This window comes from Gouania willdenowi, chromosome 19 (assembly GCF_900634775.1).
Source record: "Gouania willdenowi chromosome 19, fGouWil2.1, whole genome shotgun sequence".
Classification (NCBI taxonomy): domain Eukaryota; kingdom Metazoa; phylum Chordata; class Actinopteri; order Blenniiformes; family Gobiesocidae; genus Gouania; species Gouania willdenowi.
This window is the reverse complement of record NC_041062.1, coordinates 552,006-578,879: the sequence shown is the minus strand read 5'-3', so window position 1 is coordinate 578,879 and position 26,874 is coordinate 552,006. Positions and strand designations below refer to the sequence as shown.

The following is a 26,874-nucleotide window of genomic DNA, read 5'->3' as shown; positions in this document are numbered from 1 at the left end:
CACCAAAGGAGACCACATAATGATGACCCACAATTCCTTGTGGCGACAACATTTAAAGGGAAACGCACACTCGAGCGCTCACAGAAACTCACAATGACCGACAAGGAGATCATGTAAGTTACCAATGCAATAATATGAACTTTAAATAATCTTATGATATGTAACTGACATAAAAAGGGATCATAAACATTTTTATCCACATGATTTATTCATCATAATTCATATTAGTGAGTAGAAGGTGAGTGTGATCAACCATTCTCTATGTGACATTCTTTAGTTTATCTTTAGTTCCTCGTAGCCATGGCAACCTTTTCCTTTGATTTATATTCAAACCTGTGATTTATGACATTATATCAGTGGAAAGTGTTAGAAATGAACTTTTAGTCCATTTATGGAAATGAGTCGTTTTTTCACTCACTAACCATCGCGGCCGTCAGATTATTACGTCAGCTCGTGGAAGTGTGTCTGATTGTCAAAACACACGTGATGGCCTTTTCCTAACTCCTCTCCTAACACCTTTCCTTAACCCTGTTACATCACCCACGAGGTTAAGGAACAGTGGATAGGAAAGGAGATAGGAGAGAATATTTGGACGCAGCCAAAATCAGCTCTAGCTTCCAAGGAAGGAGAGGAACCACCTGAGAAGGAGAACATCTTCACCTTTTTCTTTTCTAGTCCATAAATAACCACTGATCATGAAAAGTTTCCTTTGAGCCCATCCTTACGTTAGTAGGATCTCACCTCTCTCTCTTTTTTTACTGAGAGTTGTTTCTGAGCAGCAGCTATAAATCTAACATTTTCACCTTCATTATAATCAACATGGAGAAATATAGAAAAATAACCATCATGGCTTCTCCAAATTCAAATTCTTAACCCTTGTGCCACCATTTGCTTTTTTACTAATATTATGCCTCATTATCATGTTTTCTACAATCACACATTGCCCTCTTACTCTAATTTTTCAAATCCATAATTACACTGGTTGTTAGCGGTGGAGCGTGAATCCTGTGGGAGGCTAATGAAAAGGCTGAGGTTGATGCTCAGAGCAGAAGAAAACGTTGCTGCGTAATGTGTCTTTTTAGGGTGTTTGTGGTTATTTTACAGATAAACAAAGACACGTGTAGGTTTAGTGGGATTATACATCAGCATTTAAAATATAGAAATAAGTACTCGGGTTCAATCCTGTTATTTTAAACATTCTAGAATGAATTTTAATGATGTTTTCTAAGTGAGCTGGGAGTTCTGGGTAAAACTGAAGAAACATCTCATTACTCTAATTATTGCTTTCTATGTTCTGAATTAATTTGTATTTTGGGCACAAATAACATTTGATGATTGGTTGCATTTTGTCTCATAAAATAAAATAAAAATAAATCAAGACCACAAGCATTTCCCAAAAAACACTGCAGCAATTTTCTCTCATTAAATACAGAAGAAGAAGAAGAAGAAGAAGAAGAAGAAGAAGAAGAAGAAGAAGAAGAGAAGAAGAAGAAGAGAAGAAGAAGAAGAAGAAGAAGAAGAAGAAGAAGAAGAAGAAGAAGAAGAAGAAGAAGAAGAAGAAGAAGAAGAAGAAGAAGAGCGAACAGCTACAGCATTGTCCACAGGACTGCAGAGCTGGACTAACACATGCACACCTGGATGAAAGCTCAGTGAACAGAAAACATCTGGTAGTTATATTTTTATTTAAAACAACAAACTATAAAAATAAAATAACAATCACCATTATTTTAGTCATAATTGAAATCATGATTATTCAAACAATTAATTGTCAGCCAAAAAAAGTTAATAATTTTTTGTACAAAACTATGTTAAAATATATTCTTCATACATAAATAAAATCCTTCAAACACTATAATCAAGTATGTTCACTTTTGCACAAATATATTATTTGAATGCAAATCAATAAAAAGGTGCAAAGTATTAATATTAATCAAGTATGTTCCTTTTTGTAAATGTCACTGAACAGATGTAATAAACAACTCAAAGTTAGTATTAATAGTTTTTCTCGTGTGATAAGCTTTATATATTTATATATCCTAAACTGAAGAAGTTTGTTTTATTTACCAAATAAAACATATGTATAATTTTTTTTTAAAAGGAAAAGATTTTCATTATTTTATTTTTTAATAATTGTTTTTTCTTGATTGTTTTTTGTAATCCTTGAGTGTAATAATCCAAATTGTAATTGAATTTTGATTATTGCACAGCCGTACAACAAACTACAAGTATTATTTGTGTATTTTTGTGTGTAATCTGTTCAGGTTCACAGTGGGAATATTACTGATCATAAATATCTTATCAATATTTATACATCCTCAATGTAGTTTAATGGTTTTTCACCTGCCTCTCCAGCTGTTGTTTTTGCTCATTCTGTCTCAACACTACAGTAGATAATTATATATGATACATATATTATATGTACAGGGACTTCATTTATACACTATGCTTATTAATCAAACCCTCCTATTTACACCACTAGTAAACAACAACAACACATACCAGATGGAGTAACTCATCATATCATACTTTAACAGTTAGGGGTTATTGACGACACTGTCCTTACAGCAGAGATGGGCAACTTTTACCACTAAATGGTGATTGTATGTTCATAAGGCCAAATGATCAACATTTATGTCAGCGTTTATAATAATGACCAATCTGAGCATTAATACGGGAAAGAACAAAGGAGTTGTGTGTGTTTTTTGGAGTATTTCTGAACTTATTTTGTGCATTTTTGTTGTTATTTGTTGTATTTTTCTGTAATTGTGAAATAGTTTTGGCTGTTTTTAAAGTCATACCATATTGTTGCTGTAAATTTGTTGTCATCATCATTTTATTTTCTGATGTTTTTGTGCTGTCAGGTGTATTCAATGAACATCTTGGATCACAATTTAGGGCCGCACAAAATCAGGCCAAAGGCCGCATATGGACCCCGGACCACCAGTTTCCTATGTGGGCTTTAGAAAGAAAGCATCAACGTTTCATATCAGCACACTCCCACCAATGATGCAAGCCAGACTGTGAATAAATTAAGCAGAAAATGTCAAAAATGGATGACAAATTAAGCGCTGCTTTTGCGTATATGGAATTAGTATTTGATTAAACACAGGTAGATGAATATTCTAATCTAAACCCACAGTGGTGACACATTGATGTTTATTAGTCTGAATGACAGCAGATTCATCAGAATTCATTCAAACAAATGAACTTCACTGTTTTCACTTTCACATTAATTGTTTTCCTTCATATAGAAAAGAAACAGACGACTAATTAAACATTCAAACATCTAATCATTATTTTTACATAATTTCTTGGCAAACATGTTCTAGTCTTTAGTGAATATCTTTAGAAAAAGGTGTTTGTTGTTGCTGACAGAGTAAAGTTCTCACAGTGTCTTTGTGTTACATCTCCAGATGCCACTTCTCTTTCTTCCATCAACACATCACACAGTGATTCTGTGGATTCTACCAAAGCTAACATGCACGTTTTTAACGCCATAATCATAATAATAAAGCTAAATGTGCAGGTTTGTGACTTCTGTAGATAATTTACAACAGTACAGGGAGACCACATAAAGGAGCTTCTTATGGTAAATATCTTAAATCTTATTTTTAATAGAGTTACAATAAGCACAGAGGAAGAAACACGACTGACATTTGTTAGTTTGAAGCCCAACTTCCTGCTACACGTTCACAATGTCAAATAGAAAACTTGCCACAATGAGATGTGACTTAAACATGACGTTTTTAGATTCAGTTGACTTTGATATTTTGGATTTAATATTTGATAGAAGGGGAAAATGTAATTGCAACGATCATAGGCAGAAGTAATTTTCATCCTAAATGCCTTGGCAGGCCAACGTTAGTCAAACAGTTCAATATAAGAATAAAGAACATGTTAGAAAAGGTATTCAGAGTAATAACGATGTAGAAGTGCAAAGTCCTAAAGTGCAGTAACAATGATCACATGCTGGCGGTACTGCAGGTATCCAGGAAACACGTTTCACAGAACTTTCATGATAAAGCACATAAAGACACACATTACAGTAACACTGCTCCAGGTGTGCATACATACCTGTATACACACACACACACACACACACACACACATACACACAATAGTGCAGGTGGTGAAACAAAGCAATTACACAAAGAAGGGTTTGTTTGAATGTTCAGAGTATTTGGAGGTCGTCCATTAGACCAATCACCATTCAGCACAATCTCAAAGATTTCTAAACCTTTAAAAAATCAAATCTATGATATTTTTGCATCAAACAATATTATTCAGAGTTCAAACCTCCACCAAACATCAAATATCCTCAGTTCCAGATATTGGTTCTAGGATTATTCACACTTTATAAGGCTTGGAACTAATGTCTATCCCCATTAATAACTAACTGTATGGACACCCCCCAATATAAAAAAATTATATAATGAACAATTGATTAATAAATTAATCAATGACGAAAACTTCTTAAAACTGATCCATAATAAGTATATTGATCTGGATCCTCTCCAAAATAAGGTCTATCTTTGGTTAAAATTTTGTCAAAATCTGTAAAATACTATTGACGTAATCCTAAATATTAAGTGAAAATATTAGTTATTGTTTAAAATGTCACAAGATCCAAAATTCTTACAGAACTATTAAAAGTCAACGTCCAACTTAATATATATATATATATATATATATATACAGTATGTTGTTTGGGTATCAGCTAACCTATGCATTAGGGGGGTCATCAACACGTTTCTGCATGAAACCTAATCTGGCCAAAGGTGCTGAAGCATCTGATTCTGATCTGATTCTGATCTGATCTGATCTGATCTGATTCTGATCTGATTCTGATCTGATCTGATCTGATTCTGATCTGATTAGGTCTTTTCTGTCCCGTCCATGAGATCAAACAACTGCAGTTCCTGAGACACAGCCTTAAATCTATTGTTAAATCTACAGATTCATGGTGTGAAACATCTTTTTAATAACTGTGTCATCAATGATACCAAACACTGAATAAAGAAGAATTAAAACAACTTTTTCTACTGGATGAGAATCATTTTCCTTCAACCTCTTTGAAACGTACATTCATTAAATGAGCATCAAATTAAATTATGTTACACATGAAAACAAAAATCCAATGACCTCTTTGCTTTCTTTAGTTGAAAAAATGAAAATGCAATTTTGATTATTTATTTAATTTATGAGTTAAAAAATGCATCTGTATTCTGAAAATGAAAAAAACATTTCTGTTAATCCATTTTAAATTGAATTATGCTTCCATACATCTCTATCATAGAGTCCTGTACAAATGAGCATGATTTATTGTGTGTGAATCAGAAACACTATGAGCAATGGTGCTAAATATTCCCACGGAACAGCTTGTTATACTTGGATCTTGCAGCATATGATGAATAGCCTGAATATGTCACTAGTTTAATGTTTAGACGTCAGCGTGACGTTTGACCCTGAATAAATCTTGGAATCCAGAGTAAATTTATAATATAAAAAAATAATTGTGAAAAAAAGGTCGATCAATAAATGATTTTCTGCAGGTTACAGATGATTCTAGACCTTCTGGAAAACGATGGATTTAGGCGGATTTATTCAGTTATAAAATATAGTTTTATTCCCTGAGACTGTGCACAGGTTTTATTTGGTTCCTATCATTTTTCTTCTTTGATTGGATTCTTTCAAAATAAAAGTCTCAGATTGTTCAGCGTTGATTTCAGCATCTGGATCTACTTTTATTTCATGATTCTGTTCCTAAGTTTACTGACTACATATGAATATTTATATATATTTTACTGGATTTAGTAACACACACACACACACACACACACACACACACACACACACACACACACACACACACACACACACACACACACTTTGCCTTTGAATTACAATATATTTATATATTTTGTTAAATTTCCATAGCAAAGTCACAGGTTTATGAGATTATTTATTTAATCATAATGGTTAAATATTGCTGGACTGTAACACGTGACTGATGTAAATACATTACAACAATTAAACTGTACATATATACTGGGGTTTAAATGCAGATGTTGAGGTTTAATCACATGAATGTTAACAACATGTGTGCGTGTGCGTGTGCGTGTCAGACTCACGTCTCTGAAGCGGTTCCAGTGTTTGCTTTTCCTGCTGCTGATGCTTGACAGCCACGGATCATCATTCCCGGGGCTTTTTCCAGCTTCTGTCCGACTTGTCACCTCCACCTGGAGCGAGGGGGTCCCCATCAGACCCAGCAGAATGAGCCAGACCACGGCTCTGACGACCACCATGATGCTGGACCTGTGTGTGTGTGTGTGTGTGTGTGTGTGCTGAACACACTGAATGAAACCGAGAGGAGAGAGAGACCGAGAGAGAGAGAGAGAGAGAGAGAGAGAGAGAGAGAGAGAGAGAGAGAGAGAGAGAGAGAGTTCACATTTAAATCTAAATCTTAACTAATTCATAACTTCACTTTTATTTCTGGTTATTGCTTCCAAACTAACACACACTGTCATCCAATGAGAGCAGATCTATGAAGTTATTAAAATTGTTTTGTTTATTATTCAACGATAACACAAAGTGCTGATTGACACAAAGGTTTCATTAAACAGTGACTAAACCCCCCCCAGTGTTTCTGGAATATAGTTTATTAATCCTAGTCCCACTTTCACCATTTTAGTCAAACTATTTTAATTTTGCATATTTAGTTGAAAATGTCAGGTTACTGCCCTCTAAGGGTTGAACGCTGCTATTACAACTGAATTTTTCTATTGGCTGAAACGGTTTATTTAGATTCCCCTGAGTCATCGCTTTGACTGTTGGCCCCGCCCCTCCTATAAAACCTGAGAGGTGTCCTCCAATCACAGACCTCGGTAAGCATTGATTGACAGTTTCAATGAGGAAGTCTAACGTGTGTGTGTCAGACATCTGCTATAAAGTGATGTTTGTGATTCTATAAAGATCAGATTGTGTTTTAATAAGAGGATTCATCAACCTGTGTGTGTGTATATCTATGCTATGTGTGTATTTACACACACACATCTATGCTATGTGTATTTACACACACACACATCTATGCTATGTGTGTATTTACACACACGTCTATGCTATGTGTATTCCCATCTGTCTCTGCGTGTGTATGTCTTACCATGGCGTCTGTAAGACTGTGTGAACTTCTCGTAGTGATTGTGTGCGTGGTTGTAGTGACACACCTCAGCTTATGAACTCGCTGTGTGTGTGTGTGTGTGTGTGTGTGTACAGACACATCATTGTGTGTATTACCGTCTGTTTCTACACACAGCGTTGCCTGAGTGGGCGTGTCTTAGTGCTACAGCAGTAACGCCCATAATTAAGGTATTTTTTGAATGTCCCTCCTAGTGGCAGCTCAGCAGAATGCAGGTTATATATATATATATGTAATTATACAATGCCATATTTTTTTAAAGGAAAAAATTAAAAATAATTCTTATATTTTGAGTGAAATCAATACATATTTTGTCAAGAATGGAAATGTTTGTCAAATCCACTAAAGATGCATTGTATGGTATTGGTTCCATATCAAACCAAGTAATATGTGATTTAAAAAAGAAGTTTAGTTTAATCTAGATGTGACTATCAACCAGCTCTTAGTATGTGTAGATTCTTCCATCAGCACAAAAAGTTAATATTTAGGTATCATAAATAAACCAAAAGGAAGGTCAACATCATGAGAAACAGTGTTTTATTAAATCTGCAAAGCTAAAAGTCAGCCATGTTTCCAGTACAGTGTATTAAATATCATCTTCTCATCATCCTGTTTATTAGATAAACTCATTCATTAAGATGTTTACATATTGAGGGATGTTCAACACTAGACTACGGTTATAATAAACCATCCATTCACCTTGTTAACATCTTCTACGTGTCACACATCTACGGTAGAGGCGTGTGTTTAATCGTAAGAGGATTACCTGCTGATAAAACCTATCAATAATCCTGAGGGGATTGTAATTGTGGTGCACGCTTTATTATGAATATTATCTGATAAAGACCCTCCTATCAGAATATCTGTTATATTTCTTGTTGTATTTTGTACATAGTTTATGAGAATATAGTGTAGTAATAAGTGTAGTTGCTCATTGAGTCGTTGTCAGAGCAAAGATCACTTTCTGAACGCTTGGTGGAGAAACGCACACATCAGGCCACAGATCAATACACAATTCATTTATTTTACCCCCACAATCAATGAAAACTAGTTCTGCTTTAAAGATTCAAAATGGAATTTACAACATTCAGCTGTAACTGATGTGTCCTCCACCGCTCATCATCATCATCATCATCATCATCATCATCTTCATCATCTTCATCATCATCATCATCACTGAACATTTCCATACAGCTGCAGTGAGACCTGCAAAGCATATTCATCCATAATTATTACAGTCTGCTGACATCCATATGTTTACAGTTAGATTACTTTTGTTTTCTTTGTTATCTCATAAAAAACCTGCAAATAGAAAAAGAAAACTGATAAAAACAGGAAGAATTTATTAGAAGTTTCTAGAATTAGAAGTTTTCACTAATGACGGGTGTCATTCATGCTAATGACTCATTAGCATGAATAAGGCTGTCATTATAGTGTTGTTCGTAAAACTAAACCACGTGTGTCAAACTCATGGCCAGGGGGCCAAATTAGGCCCTTTGGAGCATCCAATTAGGCCCGCAGGAGAAAGTGAACATCACAAAGAAAACATGAATCATTGTGTAAATGAAACTCAACAATATTTTCAGTTTTTTCCCAGTGCGTATATCGCACGATTGCAGTCATTTTTAATGTCAAGCTCAAAATTCTTACAAAACCCTTCAATTTTCCTCAAATTATTACACAATATTTCCTTTAATTAAATAGAAATTGGTGAGAAAATACAGATTAAACATCTAGAAACATCTTCAAAATTCCAGATTGCCAAACATTGCTTGTTTTTTTTCCAGTCAATGTCATCAAGTTCTTTGATGAAGATGAAGCTTAATCTTTAATAACATATTTGCTAAACAGGTGTAAATCACCTGTTTCATGATGATACGGTATGAAATCAATTCTTTGGACTATCTACCACGAGTCAATTCAGGTTCTTATTATCAATTTAAGATAATAATCATATTTACCCATTTAACATAATAAGTTACAATCCTCCTAAAGTTAGGAAAATACCAAACAATTTAGATGTTTAGACACATTTTTGTCAGAAATCAATCAATATATTGATTCATATTGATACACATCTAGTATTTGCCTCCACTGTCGTCACATGCTGTTGAAGGTCAATCTTTTATCGACAGCAATGCATTTTTTTTATTATTGCAGTGAAATAAATGAATTTATTTTATTGTATAATAAAGCGCTCCCTAAGGAAGAAAGAGAAACACTTTATCAAAGGGAGGATATAAAAAGAGAGGGCAGTGATACACCTTGGTGGGGGGAAGGGAACAGGGAAGAGGGAGTCAGGGTAGGACGGTGGAAGGGGTGGGGAAGAGTCAGCTTTTTTAAGGTGAGACTACAGATGTGGTTTCGTTTGGGAACCAATTCTTTGGAACCGCTAACAAAAACCCTTTACGATTCCGACATCGATTGTTCCCGCGCTGCACCACCACTGGAAACAAACGTACCTCACTCACAAATTAGCAAAAACATCACGTTACACACACAAGCTGCTGCAGAGCAGAGCAGAGGTGAGCTGAGGAGAAATGTCCCAGTAAAAGTGATCTCAAGTCTGGATGTATTTCACAAAGAAAGACGACACCTGTACTTCCTGTGAGAAGGATCTGAGCGTCAACGCCGGTAACACAACCAATGTGTCTAAACACAACACCACATTATACTCAAGCAATGCTGTGTCGCTGACGCACTTAGAAGCACCGGCGCTAGCACCACTGCTAGCACCACTGCTAGCACCGGTGCTAGTGCTAGTAAATGAAACAAGTGGCTAACGTTGTGTGATAACGATAAAAATCTAAAAAGCTAATATCCACTTGACTTGTGGACTCATTTTAATCATTTGAGTATTGTTTATTCTCAGCGGTGAATAATTAAGATTTATTTTAATAAATCAGGTTATATTATTTTTGTACTCATTACTACTTGTTTTTCGGCCTATTTGGGAATCAATAAGAGAATCAATAAAGAAAACGCAGGAATCGATAAAGCATCAGAATCACTAAATCCTTATCAATATACATCCGTAGGTGAGCGTGAGATATGATGTTATAGTTGTGCATATGGTGCGTATTGTGTTGTGTAATTAGTGAAGCCTTTCTGGTGATAAGTGGAGAAATAAAGCAGTTAATGATGGTTTACTATAAGGATGTGACCGTAAACAGAGAGCAGTTAAACCTAAAACTAATATTTAAAATCATCATAACTAAGGTTGAGTCCAATGCCTCTGCATGATGAAACATAAACTAATTAATTAGCATTTCTAAGTCCTACACCCCAATCATATCCAAGTGTCAGCATTCTTACATCTAATGTCTATACCTGAACAGTTTCAGCATCTTTTTTAGTATCAGACACTATTAAAATATGAATCTGAAGCAACACAAGCCCACGTGCATTATCACGGCTTCTTTAAATTACTGAGTGCTTTTATGGAAATATGAAAGGGTTTATTTGGAGGTTCACAGACTAATTATGGTAAGAGATGCAAAAATGAGCTTTGTTCAGAAGTGAGTGAACACACACATTGACATCCAAACAATCATTCTCTATCAAACACTGGTCAACTAAAACCAGTAATATATAAAGAAATATTACAGTATTATATATATATATACATGTGTTTTGAAAAAATGACTTATTTGTGTTTTGTTAAATTTGATTATTAGCTTCTAGTGAGCATCATCTGCTAATTTCCTTATTTTATCCTTTTTTTAACCAAGGAAAATGTTTCCTGACCAATTCTTTTCTGTTGCTTGTTGATTTAGTTGCACAAAAATGTCTAGGACTGAAACAGATTGTAACGTCTTCCTGAAATGTAATTAAAGTCTTGAAAAATACATTAAAATTCTGCCAACGTACCCGACAATCAGCCTGAACAGCATCACTGTGTGTGTGTGTGTGTGTGTGTGTGTGTGTGTGTGTGTGTGTGTCAAACAGTGACGTGTACATTTGGACACGTTTGTGACAGAACCAGCACTAACTAATCTCACAGAGATGTTCCTGTGACACAACGTTACTATCAGATTGATTTCTAATCAGAACAGGTTCTGGTTTACATGCTACCAGGATTACTTCTCCTAACGTTATCTTTTTAAGTTTCCTTTGTTCATTATTTTCTTTTCTTGATGTTTGTTTGATTGTTTACTTGCTTTTATAATTTTCTTTAATCTTGACAGGGGTGTCAAACTCATTTTAGTTCAGGGGCCAAAGACAGAGCAGTTTGAACTCAAGTGGGCCACAGATTTTAATTAAGAAACAGAGTAATTTCAACATTATTGGGCCATAGTTTGCACTTCTGCTTATACATAAAATAGAAATGATCCACATCCAGCAATAAGTGATAAATAACAGTCCCAACAGGTTTCTCACTTTACATTTCCTAGATTCTTTGACTAATTTCTATTTAATTAAGTAAGATATTATGGAATAATTTGAGGAAAATTGAAGAATTTTGTAGGAATTTTGAGTTTTTTCAACTGTTGAACATTAAAAATGACAGTTATGATATAAGCACTGGGTAAACTGTGAGCACCTGCTAATATTGTTGAGTTTCATTTATACAATTCATGCTTTGCCTGTCATTATTACTTTCTCTTGCGGGCCGAATAAGATGCACCAAAGGGCCGGATTTGGTCCCCAGACCACAAGTTTGACACACACTTTAACAAGTGAGAGACACATCATTGTGTGTCGAGCAGACCTAAAAATACCACAGCTGTACTCATTAATCAACATCATTTTAAAAGGTTTTTAAAAGAATAATTACTGCAAAGATCTCATAATAAATGACTCATTAGGTTCAGACCAATCAGATTACATGTCCAACATATGGACCTAAATAAACATGCAGGTCGGCCATGTTTTTTTTTAAATCTTGTGACAGTGAATGTGTTTTCAAAGCGATGGTCACTACGGACATCTGTTCAACACATCGTTCATCATGTTCCTGCCAAAGGAAACACAGACGCACAGCCTCAGTGAGATTAATTAAAATGCTATTATGCATATGAGCAGAGTTATTTTTCATTTCCAGGATTATGACGGTATTTATTATTTTTTACATCAGATGAGTTTGCTTGGATGTGTTTACTCATCCCAACTAATAAGTAGCTTGTCAAAATGCTAGGTGTGGATAATAATTAGGTCTGTTTCCAGAGTGTGAAAAACACATTTTATGTCTAGTCATGGAGGGGGGGGGGGGGGTGGGGGTGCTCACAGCACGTCTCAGATTTAAACATTGAGGACAAAAATAAATCATGCCACTGCTGAGACAGGAGGAGGAGGAGCAGACAAACAAAAAACACCCTCAGCTTTCATCAGCATTACTATTGGTCGGTCATCCTCCTGAACGCCATAGAATGAATCAGCAGCTAATGGAATTACTGCTCACGCTCTGTATGTGACGATTCATTTTGTCTTCTTTTAGAATAGTATACAGCAGAGGTAGGCAACTATTATCACAGAGGGGCCGAAAAATACATTTGTTTGCTCAGAGGGTCACATGATCAACATTCATGTCAGCATTAGAATAATGAGCGATCTGAGCATTAATACAGGAAAGAACAGAGTTTTTACAATAAGTTTGCTGTTTATTTGCTCATTGTGAAGCATTTTGTGCATTTCTGTCATCATTTTGTGTTGTTTTCCTGTAAAATATGTTTTTTGGAGTCATTATGTATTTGTGTGTGAGTTTGTGACTTTGTGTATTTTTTGTGTATTTCTATTGTTGTTTCGCTTGTTTGTTAGCTTGTTGTCATTTTCTGTACTTTCTTATATTTTTCAGAGTAATTGTGTGTATTACTGTTGTCGTTTTGTTAATTTTTGTAGTAGTTTTGTGTGTTTTTATCTTGTCTTTTTCTGTGTTTTCCTGCAATGTTGTAATTTTAGTACTTTGTTTTTAGTTTCAGTATTTATATTAGTTTTAGTCTCAGCATTTTAAATTAATATTCACAAAGTCACTAACTGCTGTTTTATTCATGCACTCTGGCTGTTATATTCTAATTAACATTTACATTTTTAACTATAAAGACATCTCAGGGATGTGTGTGTAAGTATGTGTATGAGTAGTATGGAAGATATGTATGTTTTTAAACTGGATCCTGGAAAAACATTCTTTGGCAAAAAAACAATAAAGCTCAATCTGATTTAATTCATTTTTTAGTATTTTTTTAATGCATTCTTGCTCTTGTTTTGCGTATTTTTCTGTCATTTTGAACATTTACTTCAGGGGCCGCATAAAATTAGACCAAGGGCCGCATGTGGCCCCCGGGCCACCAGTTGCCTATGACTAGTATACGGGGTTCCTACAGCTTAAGTCAAATTTAATTCAAGACTTTTTATTGCCATTTGAAATTAAATTTAAGACAAACTTCACAGTAAACATATTTGGGGTAAAAAAACACCACATTAATGACATAAGGTTAGGTATTTATTTTCTAGTGCAGACGTGTAACTGGCACCCCCAAAGTAAACACAAAAATACACAATGGGGGTAAGCTACAACTCTAGATTTAATCCGTGTGTGCTGGACTACTATACTCGCTGAAGCTGAATCACTATGGCAACTAGTCATTCACAACTAACCTGGTCCCGACCAAATTTAAAGTCCCGCCTCCTGACCAATCAGATCTCTTAGAAAATGAGCTGTCCAATGAAAGGTGATGTGATCACGTCACTACGTAGATCTGATGTGACGCTGACCATAGACTGTTAAAAAAGACGCTGACAGGAGAGAAATGTGATCCTTTCATTTACTGATGATGTCATATATGAAAAATAAGATTTATATCTGATAAAATAAAATAAATCAGCTGATAACACCTGCGTGCATCGGGCGCTTTCACACCAATAAATTAATGAATGAATTCATGTAATCTGAGGGAGTCTCAGTCCTGTAGATAATATAAATATAAATATATTCCACCTTATGATGTAGATCTGTTTGAACACAGGATCACAGACACAGTAACACGTTAAAAAGAATGTCTGTTTATAATCTCACTAATATAAACATTAACACTAATCTATTCCTGTATTAATAACTTTCTACTTTTACTGCAGCACCAGTGGTGTTTTTGATCTAAATTATGAATTTTAATTTTTCATATTTTTAAACTTAAGCAACAAGTAACAGATTTCATAACCAGGTTATGAAATGGATCAGATCTGATAGAGAGTATAAAAGCTCCGCCTCCTGCCCTTCTGTTGCTCTTCCTTGTCATCATAGATTTATATTTATTATATTTAAGATCATAAACTCCCAGTTCTCTCCATTGATTAGTCAGACTCTGCAAGCCCCACCCCTTTCATGTGAGCGCGCACGTACGAGGGTGAAACCACTTGACTTAAATTAGCGTGTTTTGATCTACGTTCGTAGTTCAAGGAATGTTTGGTTAGTTCAAGCTAGCTAACAAAGATCAATCAGATCTAGACTCGTAGCTTACCCCCAAAAAACAGTAAAATACTCAGTCCAAAATCACAAGATAACTACAAAAATAGCCAGAAATGAATAAAAAAACAACAAAAACACAAAAAATAAAAACCATTAAGAAAAATTTCCATGTTTCCATTTATTTTGAAATGTGAAACTAAATACAATCATAAAATCACACTTATTATGTGTTACTATTTAAAACTTTTGAAATATTGATTTAAGACATTTTAATGAAATTTAAGGCCTTATATTTTTAGATTTAATGCCTTTTAAGGCTTTTAAGGATCACTGAGTATGTTGAGGTTTTGTTTGTTGACTGACGTCTGACTGCAAGGGCACGTGGGTAAAAAGATGCGGCCCGCAATCTAACTCATCATTGATGTCTGTAAAGCAGAAATACTGTCATTCATCAGTGAAAGGAATAAAAACATAATGGATTTCTTTTAAAAATCCTCCTTTATGTGTTTTAGTAAAAACTCATTGAAACTGTCAAACTCAGATTTGCCAAGTCATTAAATGTTGAGGTCACAGAATCTAGAAGTTTCTGAGCAGTGGGAGAACGTTCAGCTTTCATCGTAGACAGGTGAGATGGTGCCAGAAGATTTCCTAAATTATTCAACACTCGCCATCAACACCGACTTGTCCGTGAGCAGATTTAACATTTATGGGATATTTGAGTTATGTCACATAAATTACAGATGTTATTTTCATGAAATTCTTTCTTTTTGACATTTAACCTTGACTTTCACAGTGGGCAGAAATAATACAGAGGGTCAAACAAAACAAATCATCAGTTAATAAGTGCAACTGATTAAAAATATGTTCTACATTTCAGGTTCTTTTATGCTATAGTTGAAATTAAAGTAAAGATAAACTTAAATGCTGAGTCAATCGTTGGTAGAGGTGGTGATAGTTACACTTTCTGAACAAAAAAAAAAAAAGTGCATTAGGTCACAAAACACTGCCAACAACCAACAAAAGAACTCAAATATAATAATAACTGAAGTTCTAAAATCAATAGAATAATTACAATCAACACTCTTCAGTGTTGACTGAACCATTAGAAGATTAATTTAACATAAAAATGCAGGTGAATGATTATTAAAGAGAACCACATGTTTCAATCATATTCTAATAATAAATTAAGTCAGTCTGCCCTGTGTGACAATAATCATAGTTTTCTTTAAATGTCTTTTTCTGTAAAAGCGTCTTCACTTCATCATTTACTTTGTGTGATCAAGGGAAGCTAAATTATTAAATATTTAGCATTTCGTTAACAAATCCACAATCAGTTCCTTGAAACATTCTACTTCCTTTTTCTCAGAGAACAACTAATGAGTTTGAAAGGCACCATGCTGCCACCTACTGATCAGGAGCAGTAACACAAGGTTCTACTAGAGATGAAATGGAATGTTCTCACCGTCTGAAGATCAGGACATGTTGACGCTCCCTGCACTGGAATAATATCCTGTACAGTCTGAGGAATATCTCTGGGAGAGTAGGACGGTATTCAGCGCTAACTCTCCAAAATAAAAGGCACCAAATATCTGAAAAGACAAAATCAATTCACACATGAAAATTAGGGCTGGGCTATATATCATGATTCATGATATATCCAGTTTTCTATTTTGTCGATATAAAAAAATGACAATATCTCCTATATTGAGATATATCTATTTTTTTACTTATACAACCACACAGTACAAATCACATTTTACAAGTATTTAAAATTATTCATAGAGTACAGTCAAACAGTGTCCTTCTTTATAACTTTTCCATATTTCTAGGATATATATTCTATAGCTTATTTTTTTTAAACTAGAAATATTTTTAACAATTTGAGCCAATTTTTGCTTCTTTTTATAATTTACCTGCAACTACACCAAACTCACCATATTTTAACCTACTTTCATCACTTATTTTTGCCATATTTTTGCTCCTTTTAAAGCTATTTTTCACATTTAAAACACAGTTTTAAACCGTTTCCACCATTTTTTCACCTAATGTCACTGGTTTTAGGAGTCGCTGCTTTCGTTACTTCTCAGAAAAGCATGAAAAGCTCAGTTTGATGGATTTCTCAGTGCGTCCTAAACCAGACCTTCACCTAAACAAGCCACACTGCAGAACTCACTCACACGTGCTGTCCCTATAGGGGAAAAAGCCAAAAATGGGACATAATGTGCAGCTGTTTGTTAATGAATGTGTCTGTGTGGCATTTTTCATCAGCAAATAAAACCCAGATTTGTTTTCTGGTCAGACTTTATTGAGTTAAAAAATATCTACATTTATATCATGATTTTGAGAAAAACTATCAAAATATGAGTTTTGGTCCATATTGCCCAGCCCGAATATGAATTAATATAAATAAATTATAAATATATTCTCTGGTCTATAACAGATCTAAATCTGAATAAAACGCCATCGCTCAACTCTGCACTTATTATAACAGGTTAAACATCGTTTAAAGTCGATATTAATTATATTTACAACAACAACAAAACTTCAGCTCTTAGAAATCTCTTCTGAAAAACATCTTTTTTTCCAATTAATACAACTATTTTTAAAAGTTTAGATGTTTTTTTTACATTATATTATAATGAGTGCTGCATGTATAGTTTAAAAATAACTTTTATAGTTGTTACCACATCATTCTTTTCTCAACAAGGTTCAATTCTTTAAAAAACGACTTGAATAAATGAAATAACTAAACAAAATGTCTTTAATGCTCAATAATATCTAATACATGACTCTTGGTTCAGGACTTGGTGAACAGATGTGAACAGATCAATAACTAATAATTGTTGCTTACATTATGCTCTAATGTAAGTTTTTGTCTTTAAATGAAACTCTTATTTGCAAGTGAAACTTTACAAAAAAGAGAAATGATTGAAGATTTAACTTGTAAAAGACCAGAATTAGACACACAAGGAAATGTTAACGGATATAAGCAAAATATTGTTGCAGCTTGTATTTAACACATTTTAGAATATTTAAAATCCCTTTTTCATATTAAAAGATTAAGAATATTTTAATAAATCTTTACAGCAAACATGTTATTCTAAAAGGTGGGTTGTTTTAATATAATTATTTAATGTGAGTCAAGTGGTGAAGTTTCACTTTCTCCAAACCTTTAAAATGTTTCTGGCGTCAAAAGCTTCTCTTTCACTCATGGGATGTCTTCCCTTCACACCTGAGTCTTCAACTATAAAAAAGGAAAAATAAGAGAAATAGATATATAATAGTGAACAAACACCATAGAGCAGCAGTGTTATCTCTACACGACTGAAAAAAACATGTTGACTTAAGCCACAGATGATCAACAGTGAACAGAGAATCAAGTTCCTTCAACTTTTAACATCAGTATGTGAAGCAAGAAGTGAAGTGAGGTGAAAAAACAAAACAAACAAAGAGAATGTTAATGGAGCTCGTCCACATTGTGGTAAACATGGTCAGCAGAAGCCCAGTGTGAGAAATGCCGTTGGATGTAATCCACGTCCACAATGAATGGATCTACTGTCAGAGTACTTGGAAAAGGACGTAAACAGAGCTGTGGCCCAGCGGAGACCTGCCTCACTGATTCCTAGACACACAACTTTGTTGTTGTACTTTTAATAAATCCGCTTTGTGGTCATTACAGCTCCGGCTCCGATAGATAACGAAGGGACATTAGCAAATGTATTCAGCACAAGTCCACGTTTTTAAGAACCAACGATGAGTAGCAACCACAGTAGATGTTGTGGTGGTTTAGATTATAGAGAAGAAAACCAGGGACAAAAATAAGACAAAAACAACAAAATGACTCATTACTGCTGATTCTAACACAGTGGTTCCCAACCTTTTTTGGGTCGTGATCCCATTGTGATATCACAAATGTACAGTGACCTCAGACACATTATTTTCTTTCTAGAAATAGTTTTTGATCAAACACAGAGTAGCCAGGATTAGTGCACAGTGATGAGATATTTTCATACTGCATTTTATTTCAACTAGATTTATATTTGAAAAGGTTTAAGCACAGGATACAGTTATGTGATATGTATTGTGTGTGATGTGTATTTGAAAAATAATAATTAAAAAAAATTGAAAAACTTAATTTTAATCCACTTTCACCAACTTTTTTTTTTTTTTTTAACCAATTACTAGACATTTCAGGCGACTGCATTTTAATTCCAGGCGACCCCACATTAGGTTTCGACCCCAAGGTTGAAAAACACTGTTCTAACATAAAACATTATTCTATAATACACAGACCCAGTGCTGAGGCCAATAAAGCACTTTAACTCAGTCATGAATAGGGCTAATATTTATTGTACATTTTTAATCTTAATTATAGTTTTCAAAGCGACTTTTTTAATATTTAAGTTAGGATGAGTTTCTACTTCTTCCATCTCCTTTTCATTCATTTAACTAAGATGTGTAAGAATTTGAAGATGCAAGATACTGTTTTTATGTACATTTATTTTATTTTAAACTGTTTTAAGTTGTCATTTACATCAATAAAATAAATCAAATAAAATTTTAAAATAAAATGCTTTCAACAACAACAACAAAAAGTGTTATTTTGTATACATGTTTTAAACAGTATTAGATTAGAGATTAGTAGATTTAAAAACAGAAATAACTGTGTAGAACATGTAGTATGTGTACCTGTGGAGTCCTTTCTGAACACAGTGTTGATCACGGTGCCATGCAGCTTCACTCTGTCCCACTCTCTCACCATCAGACCCACAGAAACAAAATACTCCACCAAGCGGTCGGCGATCTCCTGCAACCTGAAGTGACAAACGAGTGTGAAAAACTTCCATTTCTTTCCTTCCTAACATCAGCACTTATTTAATATACTGACTTGTTAGATCCGTCTTTCATGTTGACTTTGGCGTACAATACGTCGACCATGCCGGGGTCATCGTTCATGTACTCTATGCCTGACACCTCCAGCTCTAGTGGTTTTCCTTCACTTATTTCCCTGTTAAAAAACACGTAGGAATTAAAGACAGGATGTTAATCGTCACCATCATTTTGGGGGAATGCCTACTAATTCAAATGTTTTGGTCAGTGCTTCTCAAAAAGAGAAAAACAACACAAAAGAGAGCATGTTTAATATGAAGATAACTTTAGGAGAACATAGTTAATGACCTTTATATCATGGAGAAAAAATCACATTCTCCCTCAGATTACAAACAGAAAGGTTTACCATCTGTGGTCAAATTGAACGTGAGATATTTTGGATATAAATTGGAAAAGGATTTGTTGCTGTACATGTGTACACAGTCCTGGGTAATGGTTGTAAATAGTTATTAAACTATAATAATAAAAAAACAAGGGAAAAGGGTATATTGAGGAAAAAGTTTTTTAGTAAGTCATGTCAGAAACATTTTACTGTGGTTGTTTTCTAATATGTGTAAGCATGACTGTTAATGTGTAAAAGCCCTTTAACCTTTCATAAACAAAGAATACAAATAAATAAATAAACAGACCAACTGATGAAGCTGGAAAAAATAAAAACATATAAAGTGGAAAATCACCTCTAAAATGTACCATGACACAAGTTTTTTTATGAAAAAAAAAACATCTATAACTGAAACGATGAAGTCAGGCCACGTTTCTACACTGAAAAAGCAAACCTGGAATAATTTGCTGCTTCCAACCTCTAATGTTGTCCTGTGGTATCTGCCACAAAGATGTGACTACTTCCCTAAAGTAGGAGGAGTCAACAACTTATTGGGCATATTGACCAACACACTATGAAGCCCTTCTGCTCACGCTGCTGTCCTCGTGTCATTGGAAGTGAGCCAACGCAGTCGTCTGGTAATAATTCAACCAGTTTCGACAAAGTTGCTCAAGTCATTTAAAATGCTGACGGCACAAAAAAAAAAGAAGCTGTTCCCATAGTGTGCAGATGCAGATACAACCTGACCTTGATGGACGTCAATGTTGTTGTGACGCAAGTACAGGTATTTGTTTTTATCTGTGGGTACCTCAACTAGAAAAACATGGAGTATTTTTGTAAACTTTCTACCAGATCAGTTTGAATGTGGTTTTTAAACCATTCAGGTTCAATAAACCAACCTTTTAATAGTTCTAATGCTGGCTATACAGCCAACATGATCATAACATTCTAGTTGGTTACTGATATAAAAAACTAGTGCTGGATGGTATGAACAAAAATTTACATCCAAGTATTTTACAAATTTATAAAGGTTTCACGTTTTTTCTTTCCAAGCTTAACTGGGCCTTAAGTAACCACTTTATCAAATGTTAGAGAATAATTAGTGCAGTAAAGTGACTTAAAATGATCTATTCTACTGTCAAAAGGAGTGAACATTGCAGAAACACATTAGTATCTACAATGGCGTATTAGGGCAACATTAAAATGAAAAAATCTTGGCATTACGAGATTAAAGTCGTAATATTTCGAGAATAAAGTTGTCATTTTATGAGAATAAAGTCGTATCTTAATAAAATTGTAATTTTATGGGGAAATTAAAATACAAACAGGATCTTGTCCATGTTGTGGTCATTCGTGCGTAACAGAGAATGTGGAACATTTAGTGAGATTATATTTCTGTTTAGGTTTCACACCTGGTGAAATACTGAACCTTTTGGCTCATCATCATCACTGTTGTCACTTTAAAGATACTTTGCAGACGTTTGCGTTTGTTTCGACACAAGAACCATACTGAGTTATTTAATAATAGCCTCTTTTGTGGAAGAGGAAGTGGCTTGAAATGGTCGACTTCAGAGCCATCGGTGTTCGTTGTGTTCACTTCAACAGGGAATTCTGAGCATTAAACCATTACCAGTTTAAAAAAATTACTTTTTTTTCGCATTAAATTACAACTTTATTCTCAAAGTATTATGACTTTAATCTTGTAGTGCCCAGATTTTTTTAAATGTATTTTAATGTAGCCCTAATACACCATCATACAGTATGTATCCACACCAAAGTCCTTTAAAAAATGTTGGACTTTAAGAAAGGTCTGAAATGCTTGTGAACGGCTGTGGGATACATACAAAATACAAAATATAAAATATGACTATTCTTAGTTAAAAGTTGCACAGCTCTATTTGTCAGTTTGGAGCAACTTTCTCTACCTGATGAAAGTCTGGCACTCCTGAAGGTGCTCACATGCTTTTCTCACTTCCGTGTCATTCAGTAGAGCCAAGGTGCCGACTGTCAAGTGAAGCTTTGCAGGGTTCTGAAAGATGCTTCCGTCTATTCCATGATCCTGTAAATAGAGTAACGGCAGTTTGTGAGTTCAGACTATGACGACCACTTTAACGGGAACAAACAAAGTAAATACCGCTCTTCATCATCGTCATCACTGCTAATCGTTTTTCATGTTTTTCTCAGAAGTACCTCTGCACACTGCTCCAACACCTCATCTTTAAATTTGAGGAATCCTTCCTGGATTTTTGTGTCGTTCAGAGGAAACGACAAGAAGTGCGTGAAGGGCTGCTTTCTCCTGAAACTTTCCACAAGGACTTCAACTCTAGTGACTGCAGATGAAACTGAGCCTTTGGTTGAACCAGTGATAACTGCAGGAAAAAAGACCAACCATTGGAACAGCGTTGGATTTAATAAAACACAACATTCCTTATCCTCACCGATCTGTCCTTCCACTCCTTGTTTTGGGATGTTGATTGAAGTCTTTGTGTCAAACTCCAGACGCTTACGTGTCTCTCCCTTTTTTCCAATAATATATCTTAAAAGCAGAAACACATCGTAATGGTTAAACCCAAAATCATTCTCTAAATGCCATTTGTAAAAGACTCACTTGTAAAGAACACTTGGAACGTCGATGGAACAGCGATATCCTTTATCAGTCTGTTCAATAAAGTGTGTGTCACATCCTTCGTCTGCTGCGAATTCTTCACTCTCTGGAAATAAACAACTTATGAGTGGAAGAAATGTATGTTAAAAATACAAATAAAGGGAGAATAATTTTAAATTTAAGTAGCAATAGAGGTAAGGAATATATAACAAAGAACTTCATTAAATTAATTTATTAACACTTTAAATCTTACAGCATGAAGCCCCCTGTGGTTTGGAATAATAGGTTAGATCTTAGGACCTTTCTCTGTGGAGTTTGCATGTTCTCTCATAACTTAATATTTCCTCCCATAGTGTAAAAAATAATATGTGTTAGATTCATTGGTGTCAGGTAAAGGTAAATGAGTGTTATTGTGGGTTAAAAAATGGACAAAAACTTTCAATGTTTACATAAAATGTTGATGAGTTATGAATAAAAAGTTTGATATTTCAATAAAGTACATTAGTGCTAATGTTGAAAAGGGATCTGATGTAATTGTTTTATAATTGTTTTCAGCTCAACAAATATTATTGATTTCTAGTTACTGTATCAAACTACTTCAGACATATTAAGTTGTGCACATAACTGTGTGAATAATATTCGCATTTTAAAGCAGCAAATTGAAATATGAATTATCTAACGTGGTTAATAAAATCCCACTTATTATACCTGATGGTGTCGTGTATGAGAACTCTTCCTCCTCCTCGTAGATTTCTTCTTTAACAGGATTTTTACGGTACAGTCTTCCATCAATGTTGACGATAGTTGGACGCAAAACGTCCATGTTGGCTACAAAATAAGGTTTGCAAAAGCTATGCTACAATATTAGCACCAGAGATAAGCGACTAGCAAATATGTATAGGTTTAATACGCGAAATCAAATGAAAAATAGTATTTTACAACTATAAACTGCTTGTTAGTTATGAGCTAGTTAGCTCGTCTTCTTTACTATTTACGGCAGGTGATGTATTATTATTTTTATGTTGTAATAGTAGATATTAAAGTATAAGTCAGTGGATCAGTCGGCAGAGCTACTTACATGTAGACCATCCAGCTGGTAGTCAGATCTGCTGTGAACCTCTGTCGAAAATTACGTTTACGGCATCTTAACAAACAATTTCTGACAATTTAAGGTCTACTTTGTCGCTTGTGGTAAGCATACCTTTGTCATTTACTCTCTTTTTATTGTTATTTACAAAGAAATATCGGTAAATAAGGAAGAGTTAGCTTCGCTGCTAGCTCACTAGCTAGCATGCTAATGTCTTGCTACAAGGATGTAAGCAACCAAAACAAAGAGGCTTAACGCGATGTTATTTTCCGCTAAATGTGGCTGATAACGGGTTTTTAAGCTCTGACGTGCTACACATTTACAATATATCTATGTTTTACACACTGATGTGATAAAGACGGTGATTTGTGGTCACTTGTTGTGTGTGTTGCTAAAGTTTCCTGAGGTGATGGCAGCGTCTTCTTCATCGTCCTCTGCGGGAGGAGTGAGCGGCAGCTCGGTCACAGGCTCTGGGTTCAGTGCCTCAGAGCTCATCCCTCCGAGGAAGGTTCTCTACACTTATCCCAAAGGTGCAGGAGAAATGATGGAAGGTAAAGACAAAGAAATGTAGTCATCGGTTGTTCTCAAGCCTATTAATGGCGTGTGTGTTGTATTTTCACCTTGTTTGTGCTGCTGGCGCTGATAATAGTCATGTTTATAAGAGGGTTTTCACGGCGCGTCATCCACGCGTCATCAAACAGGAAGTGGCCATATTGGAGGTACTCAGCAGGTGAACAAAGCAGATCCCAAACATTAAATTAAAGAAAATGGTGAATAATTGCCATATTTTTGGCTGTACAAATCGGTCAGACCGTGAAAAACATTTGGAGTTTTATAGACGGTCAAAAGTTAGAACAAATCACGGAGAACAATGTCAGAAGTTATCAGAGGAAAGGAGGAGTTGTGGTTAGCAAAGCTAAACCAGGATCTACGAGGCAAACATCTGGACATTTATCCATCACAGTGTTTACCTCTGAGTGCCTCCAATATGGTCGCACATCCAGGTTACAACCCAGAAGGCGACGTAGGTGAAAACCCAATATTCTTTACATTTTATTGCAACATTTAAGATGTATCTTTTTGTGACATTGATGATCAACCTTTCTCTTGATTACACGTAGCTGTTAAAATGTATGTTGATTTATTTAGCTAATGACTCGATCACATGGCGAGTCCAAAAGTGTTTAAATTTAGCTGGAATGCTGTTGTTAAACATGTCTCGGTTGTTGCCTGCTTCAGAAACTCTCATACAAACATTTTTTAAAGTTTACAGCAGGGGTAGTGAACTCATTTTAGTTCTGGGGTTAAATACGGGGCAGTTTGAGCTCAAGTGATCCAAAGATATCAAGTGGGGAAAAAAGAGCAAATTCCACATAATGTGAAATAGTTTCCACTTCCACATTAAAATGATGAAGTATGTGAGCATATCAGTCCCTCCAGGATCTTCGCTTCAATTTTCCTGATTTGGGGAATTTGTGGAAATTATGAGGACATTTTTTGAGGAACATTTGCAAGATTTTTGAGATTTTGAAATTAATATGATTGCTGTCATGTGAAAAACTGAGTTCTGCAATATTGTGGAGTTTAATTGATTTTTTTTTGGGTAACACTTTCCTTGAAGTTTTAAACATAAGGTTGACATTACACTGTCTAACCCAAAAAATATCACAATAACTGTAAAGGTGTTATCATTTAGCCAACGCCCCTTAAGACAGCCTCATGACACCTTATTCATGCTAATGACAGATAATAACAGTGTCAAACCTTATGTTTAAAAACTTCAGTTAAACTATCATTATCTATACTGATTAGTTTGTAATTTACAAAATGTTTCATGTTTTTTTCTATCATTTTTACTTTCTCGCGGGCCAAATTTGTGCTCTAAAGGGCCGAAATTGGCCCCCTTTGCCTTAAGTTTGACACGTGGTTTACAGGGACTTAATGTTACAAAGTAAATGTAATACAAATAAAGTGTTCCTAAAGTTGGAATGCATTGATAATACAAGTCAGAAGAGAACATTGGCAGATCTGATCACTTGATTTCTGATGCTTACCTTGAAATTTAAAGTTATTAATGTTACAGCATGGCTTCATCGTGCTTTGTGTCATAGATGAGGTTTGTATTAGCACTGCATACTATCATTAATTAAACTACAGGTAGTTGTTACATTTTGTATCTGAACATGGTTTTATTTGCATTAACACAATGAAATACCAACAGCTGACTTTATGTTCTTCATACACAGCACTCTAATATATAATCTAGGCTGTATCTTTGTATTCTACATTACTGTGTTTGTAGCTCTATAAAATGTTATATAAAATAGCCACTTAATTCTTTTATTTTCTCTGAGCTTAAACACTCTATGTTTTTATGTGATGTCTTAGAATGCTTGTCCTTGCATTGTGCAGCATTTAGCAGCTGATGCTGTTGTCCCTGGAAACCACCAAAGTGTCCCCTGGTTAGTTTTTGTTGCATTACGTGTTTTCAATAGAGCTTGAAAATATTTGATTTTTTCTCTCTCTCCTTAAAAAAAGTTTTTATTTGACACGTTGTAAAAAGATTCAGTAACACATTTTATTGTTTGTTTTTACACTTTAGATGGCTCGGATAGATTTTTATGTGAGTCTGTGTTCAGCTATCAAGTCGCCTCAACGCTGAAACAAGTCAAACACGGTAAAGACAGTGTCCTGTTTGTCTGTTCAAATGTGCTGCTCCAGAATGTGACTGTCATGTATTCTTTTTAGATCAACAAGTGTCACGAATGGAGAAACTTGCGAGTTTGGTGGAAGAGCTGGAAGCAGACGAGTGGCGGTACAAACCTATCGAACAGCTACTGGGATTTACATCATCTTAAATATTACAAATATTAAATCAGCCAAATAGAACAAAAACAGACCACACTGTGTTTCTATTACTACAGAAAGGATTTCCTTATTTAGTGTGAAATGTGAAGTGAGGGATTCATTTGTTGTTGTTTTTTACCAACAGAAGTTTTTACATTTAACTCTTTTTTTCCCACAATAAACAAATCATTATGAATAAAAGTGGTCTTATTTATATTATATAGTCGATTACATATTAACACGCATTTTAAAAATGTGTTTAAGTTTATCAAGTATTAACTGTTTTTATTCTGTAAAGCAAAAATGATTAGTGTATTATTAACCTGAGTACAGATATTACTAGTCCGTTTCTCTCTCTGTCTTTTTGCACAAACAATTAAAAGAACTTGTAAATAAAGTCAGACGTGGACGTCCTTTGTTTGATCGTGCTCTGTTATCACTGCTTGTTGTTGACCTACTTCTGTCAAACAACTCTTCTCATTGTGCAGCTGTTTTGTTCATATTCTCGTTCATATTTGCTGGTAAT

At 34.7% G+C, this 26,874-nt stretch overlaps 3 protein-coding genes across 6 annotated transcripts in view; 1 reads left to right on the top strand and 2 right to left on the bottom strand.

The window, feature by feature from the left end:
- Nucleotides 1–6,353, bottom strand: part of LOC114481385 (testican-2) — a 36,974-nt gene extending 30,621 nt beyond the window's left edge. For both annotated transcript variants that reach the window (XM_028476180.1, XM_028476181.1), the window contains exon 1: nucleotides 6,132–6,353. In XM_028476180.1, coding sequence (XP_028331981.1) covers nucleotides 6,132–6,305 — 174 coding nt within the window. In that variant the 5' untranslated portion in view covers nucleotides 6,306–6,353. The remainder of the gene's footprint in view (nucleotides 1–6,131) is intronic.
- Nucleotides 6,354–8,199: 1,846 nt separating this feature from the next.
- ascc1 (activating signal cointegrator 1 complex subunit 1) lies at nucleotides 8,200–23,621 on the bottom strand. Of its 3 annotated transcripts, XM_028475709.1 has the most exons (11): nucleotides 23,493–23,621; nucleotides 23,123–23,242; nucleotides 22,418–22,520; nucleotides 22,248–22,345; nucleotides 22,000–22,178; nucleotides 21,735–21,868; nucleotides 19,486–19,605; nucleotides 19,287–19,411; nucleotides 17,768–17,841; nucleotides 16,060–16,186; nucleotides 8,200–8,401 (listed from the first exon to the last, which is right to left on the bottom strand). In XM_028475709.1, exons 2-10 carry the CDS (start codon nucleotides 23,235–23,237, stop codon nucleotides 16,070–16,072), a joined length of 1,065 nt encoding a protein of 354 aa, XP_028331510.1. In that variant the 5' UTR covers nucleotides 23,238–23,242; nucleotides 23,493–23,621; the 3' UTR covers nucleotides 8,200–8,401; nucleotides 16,060–16,069. The 3 variants fall into 3 exon arrangements, with proteins under 3 accessions (XP_028331510.1, XP_028331508.1, XP_028331509.1); XM_028475707.1 differs by having other exon boundaries at nucleotides 23,123–23,509; XM_028475708.1 differs by lacking the exon at nucleotides 8,200–8,401 and adding an exon at nucleotides 14,758–15,561 and having other exon boundaries at nucleotides 23,123–23,509.
- On the top strand, nucleotides 23,465–26,549 carry anapc16 (anaphase promoting complex subunit 16). Its single transcript, XM_028475710.1, has 4 exons — nucleotides 23,465–23,605; nucleotides 23,899–24,052; nucleotides 26,104–26,178; nucleotides 26,250–26,549. The coding sequence occupies exons 2-4, from the start codon at nucleotides 23,911–23,913 to the stop codon at nucleotides 26,357–26,359; spliced, it is 327 nt and encodes a 108-aa protein (XP_028331511.1). The 5' UTR covers nucleotides 23,465–23,605; nucleotides 23,899–23,910; the 3' UTR covers nucleotides 26,360–26,549.
- Nucleotides 26,550–26,874: the final 325 nt, after the last annotated feature.

Excerpts from the sequence above, each read along its gene's own strand:
- anapc16 (XM_028475710.1), top strand. The coding sequence starts at position 23,911 with ATGGCAGCGTCTTCTTCATCGTCCTCTGCGGGAGGAGTGAGCGGCAGC. Across the intron at positions 24,053-26,103 it reads TGCAGGAGAAATGATGGAAG|ATGGCTCGGATAGATTTTTA; the intron begins GTAAAGACAAAG and ends TTTACACTTTAG. Across the intron at positions 26,179-26,249 it reads GCTGAAACAAGTCAAACACG|ATCAACAAGTGTCACGAATG; the intron begins GTAAAGACAGTG and ends TATTCTTTTTAG.
- ascc1 (XM_028475709.1), bottom strand. The coding sequence starts at position 23,237 with ATGGACGTTTTGCGTCCAACTATCGTCAACATTGATGGAAGACTGTAC. Across the intron at positions 21,869-21,999 it reads TGTTGGAGCAGTGTGCAGAG|GATCATGGAATAGACGGAAG; the intron begins GTACTTCTGAGA and ends CTCTATTTACAG. Across the intron at positions 19,606-21,734 it reads GAGTGCCAGACTTTCATCAG|GGAAATAAGTGAAGGAAAAC; the intron begins GTAGAGAAAGTT and ends GTTTTTTAACAG.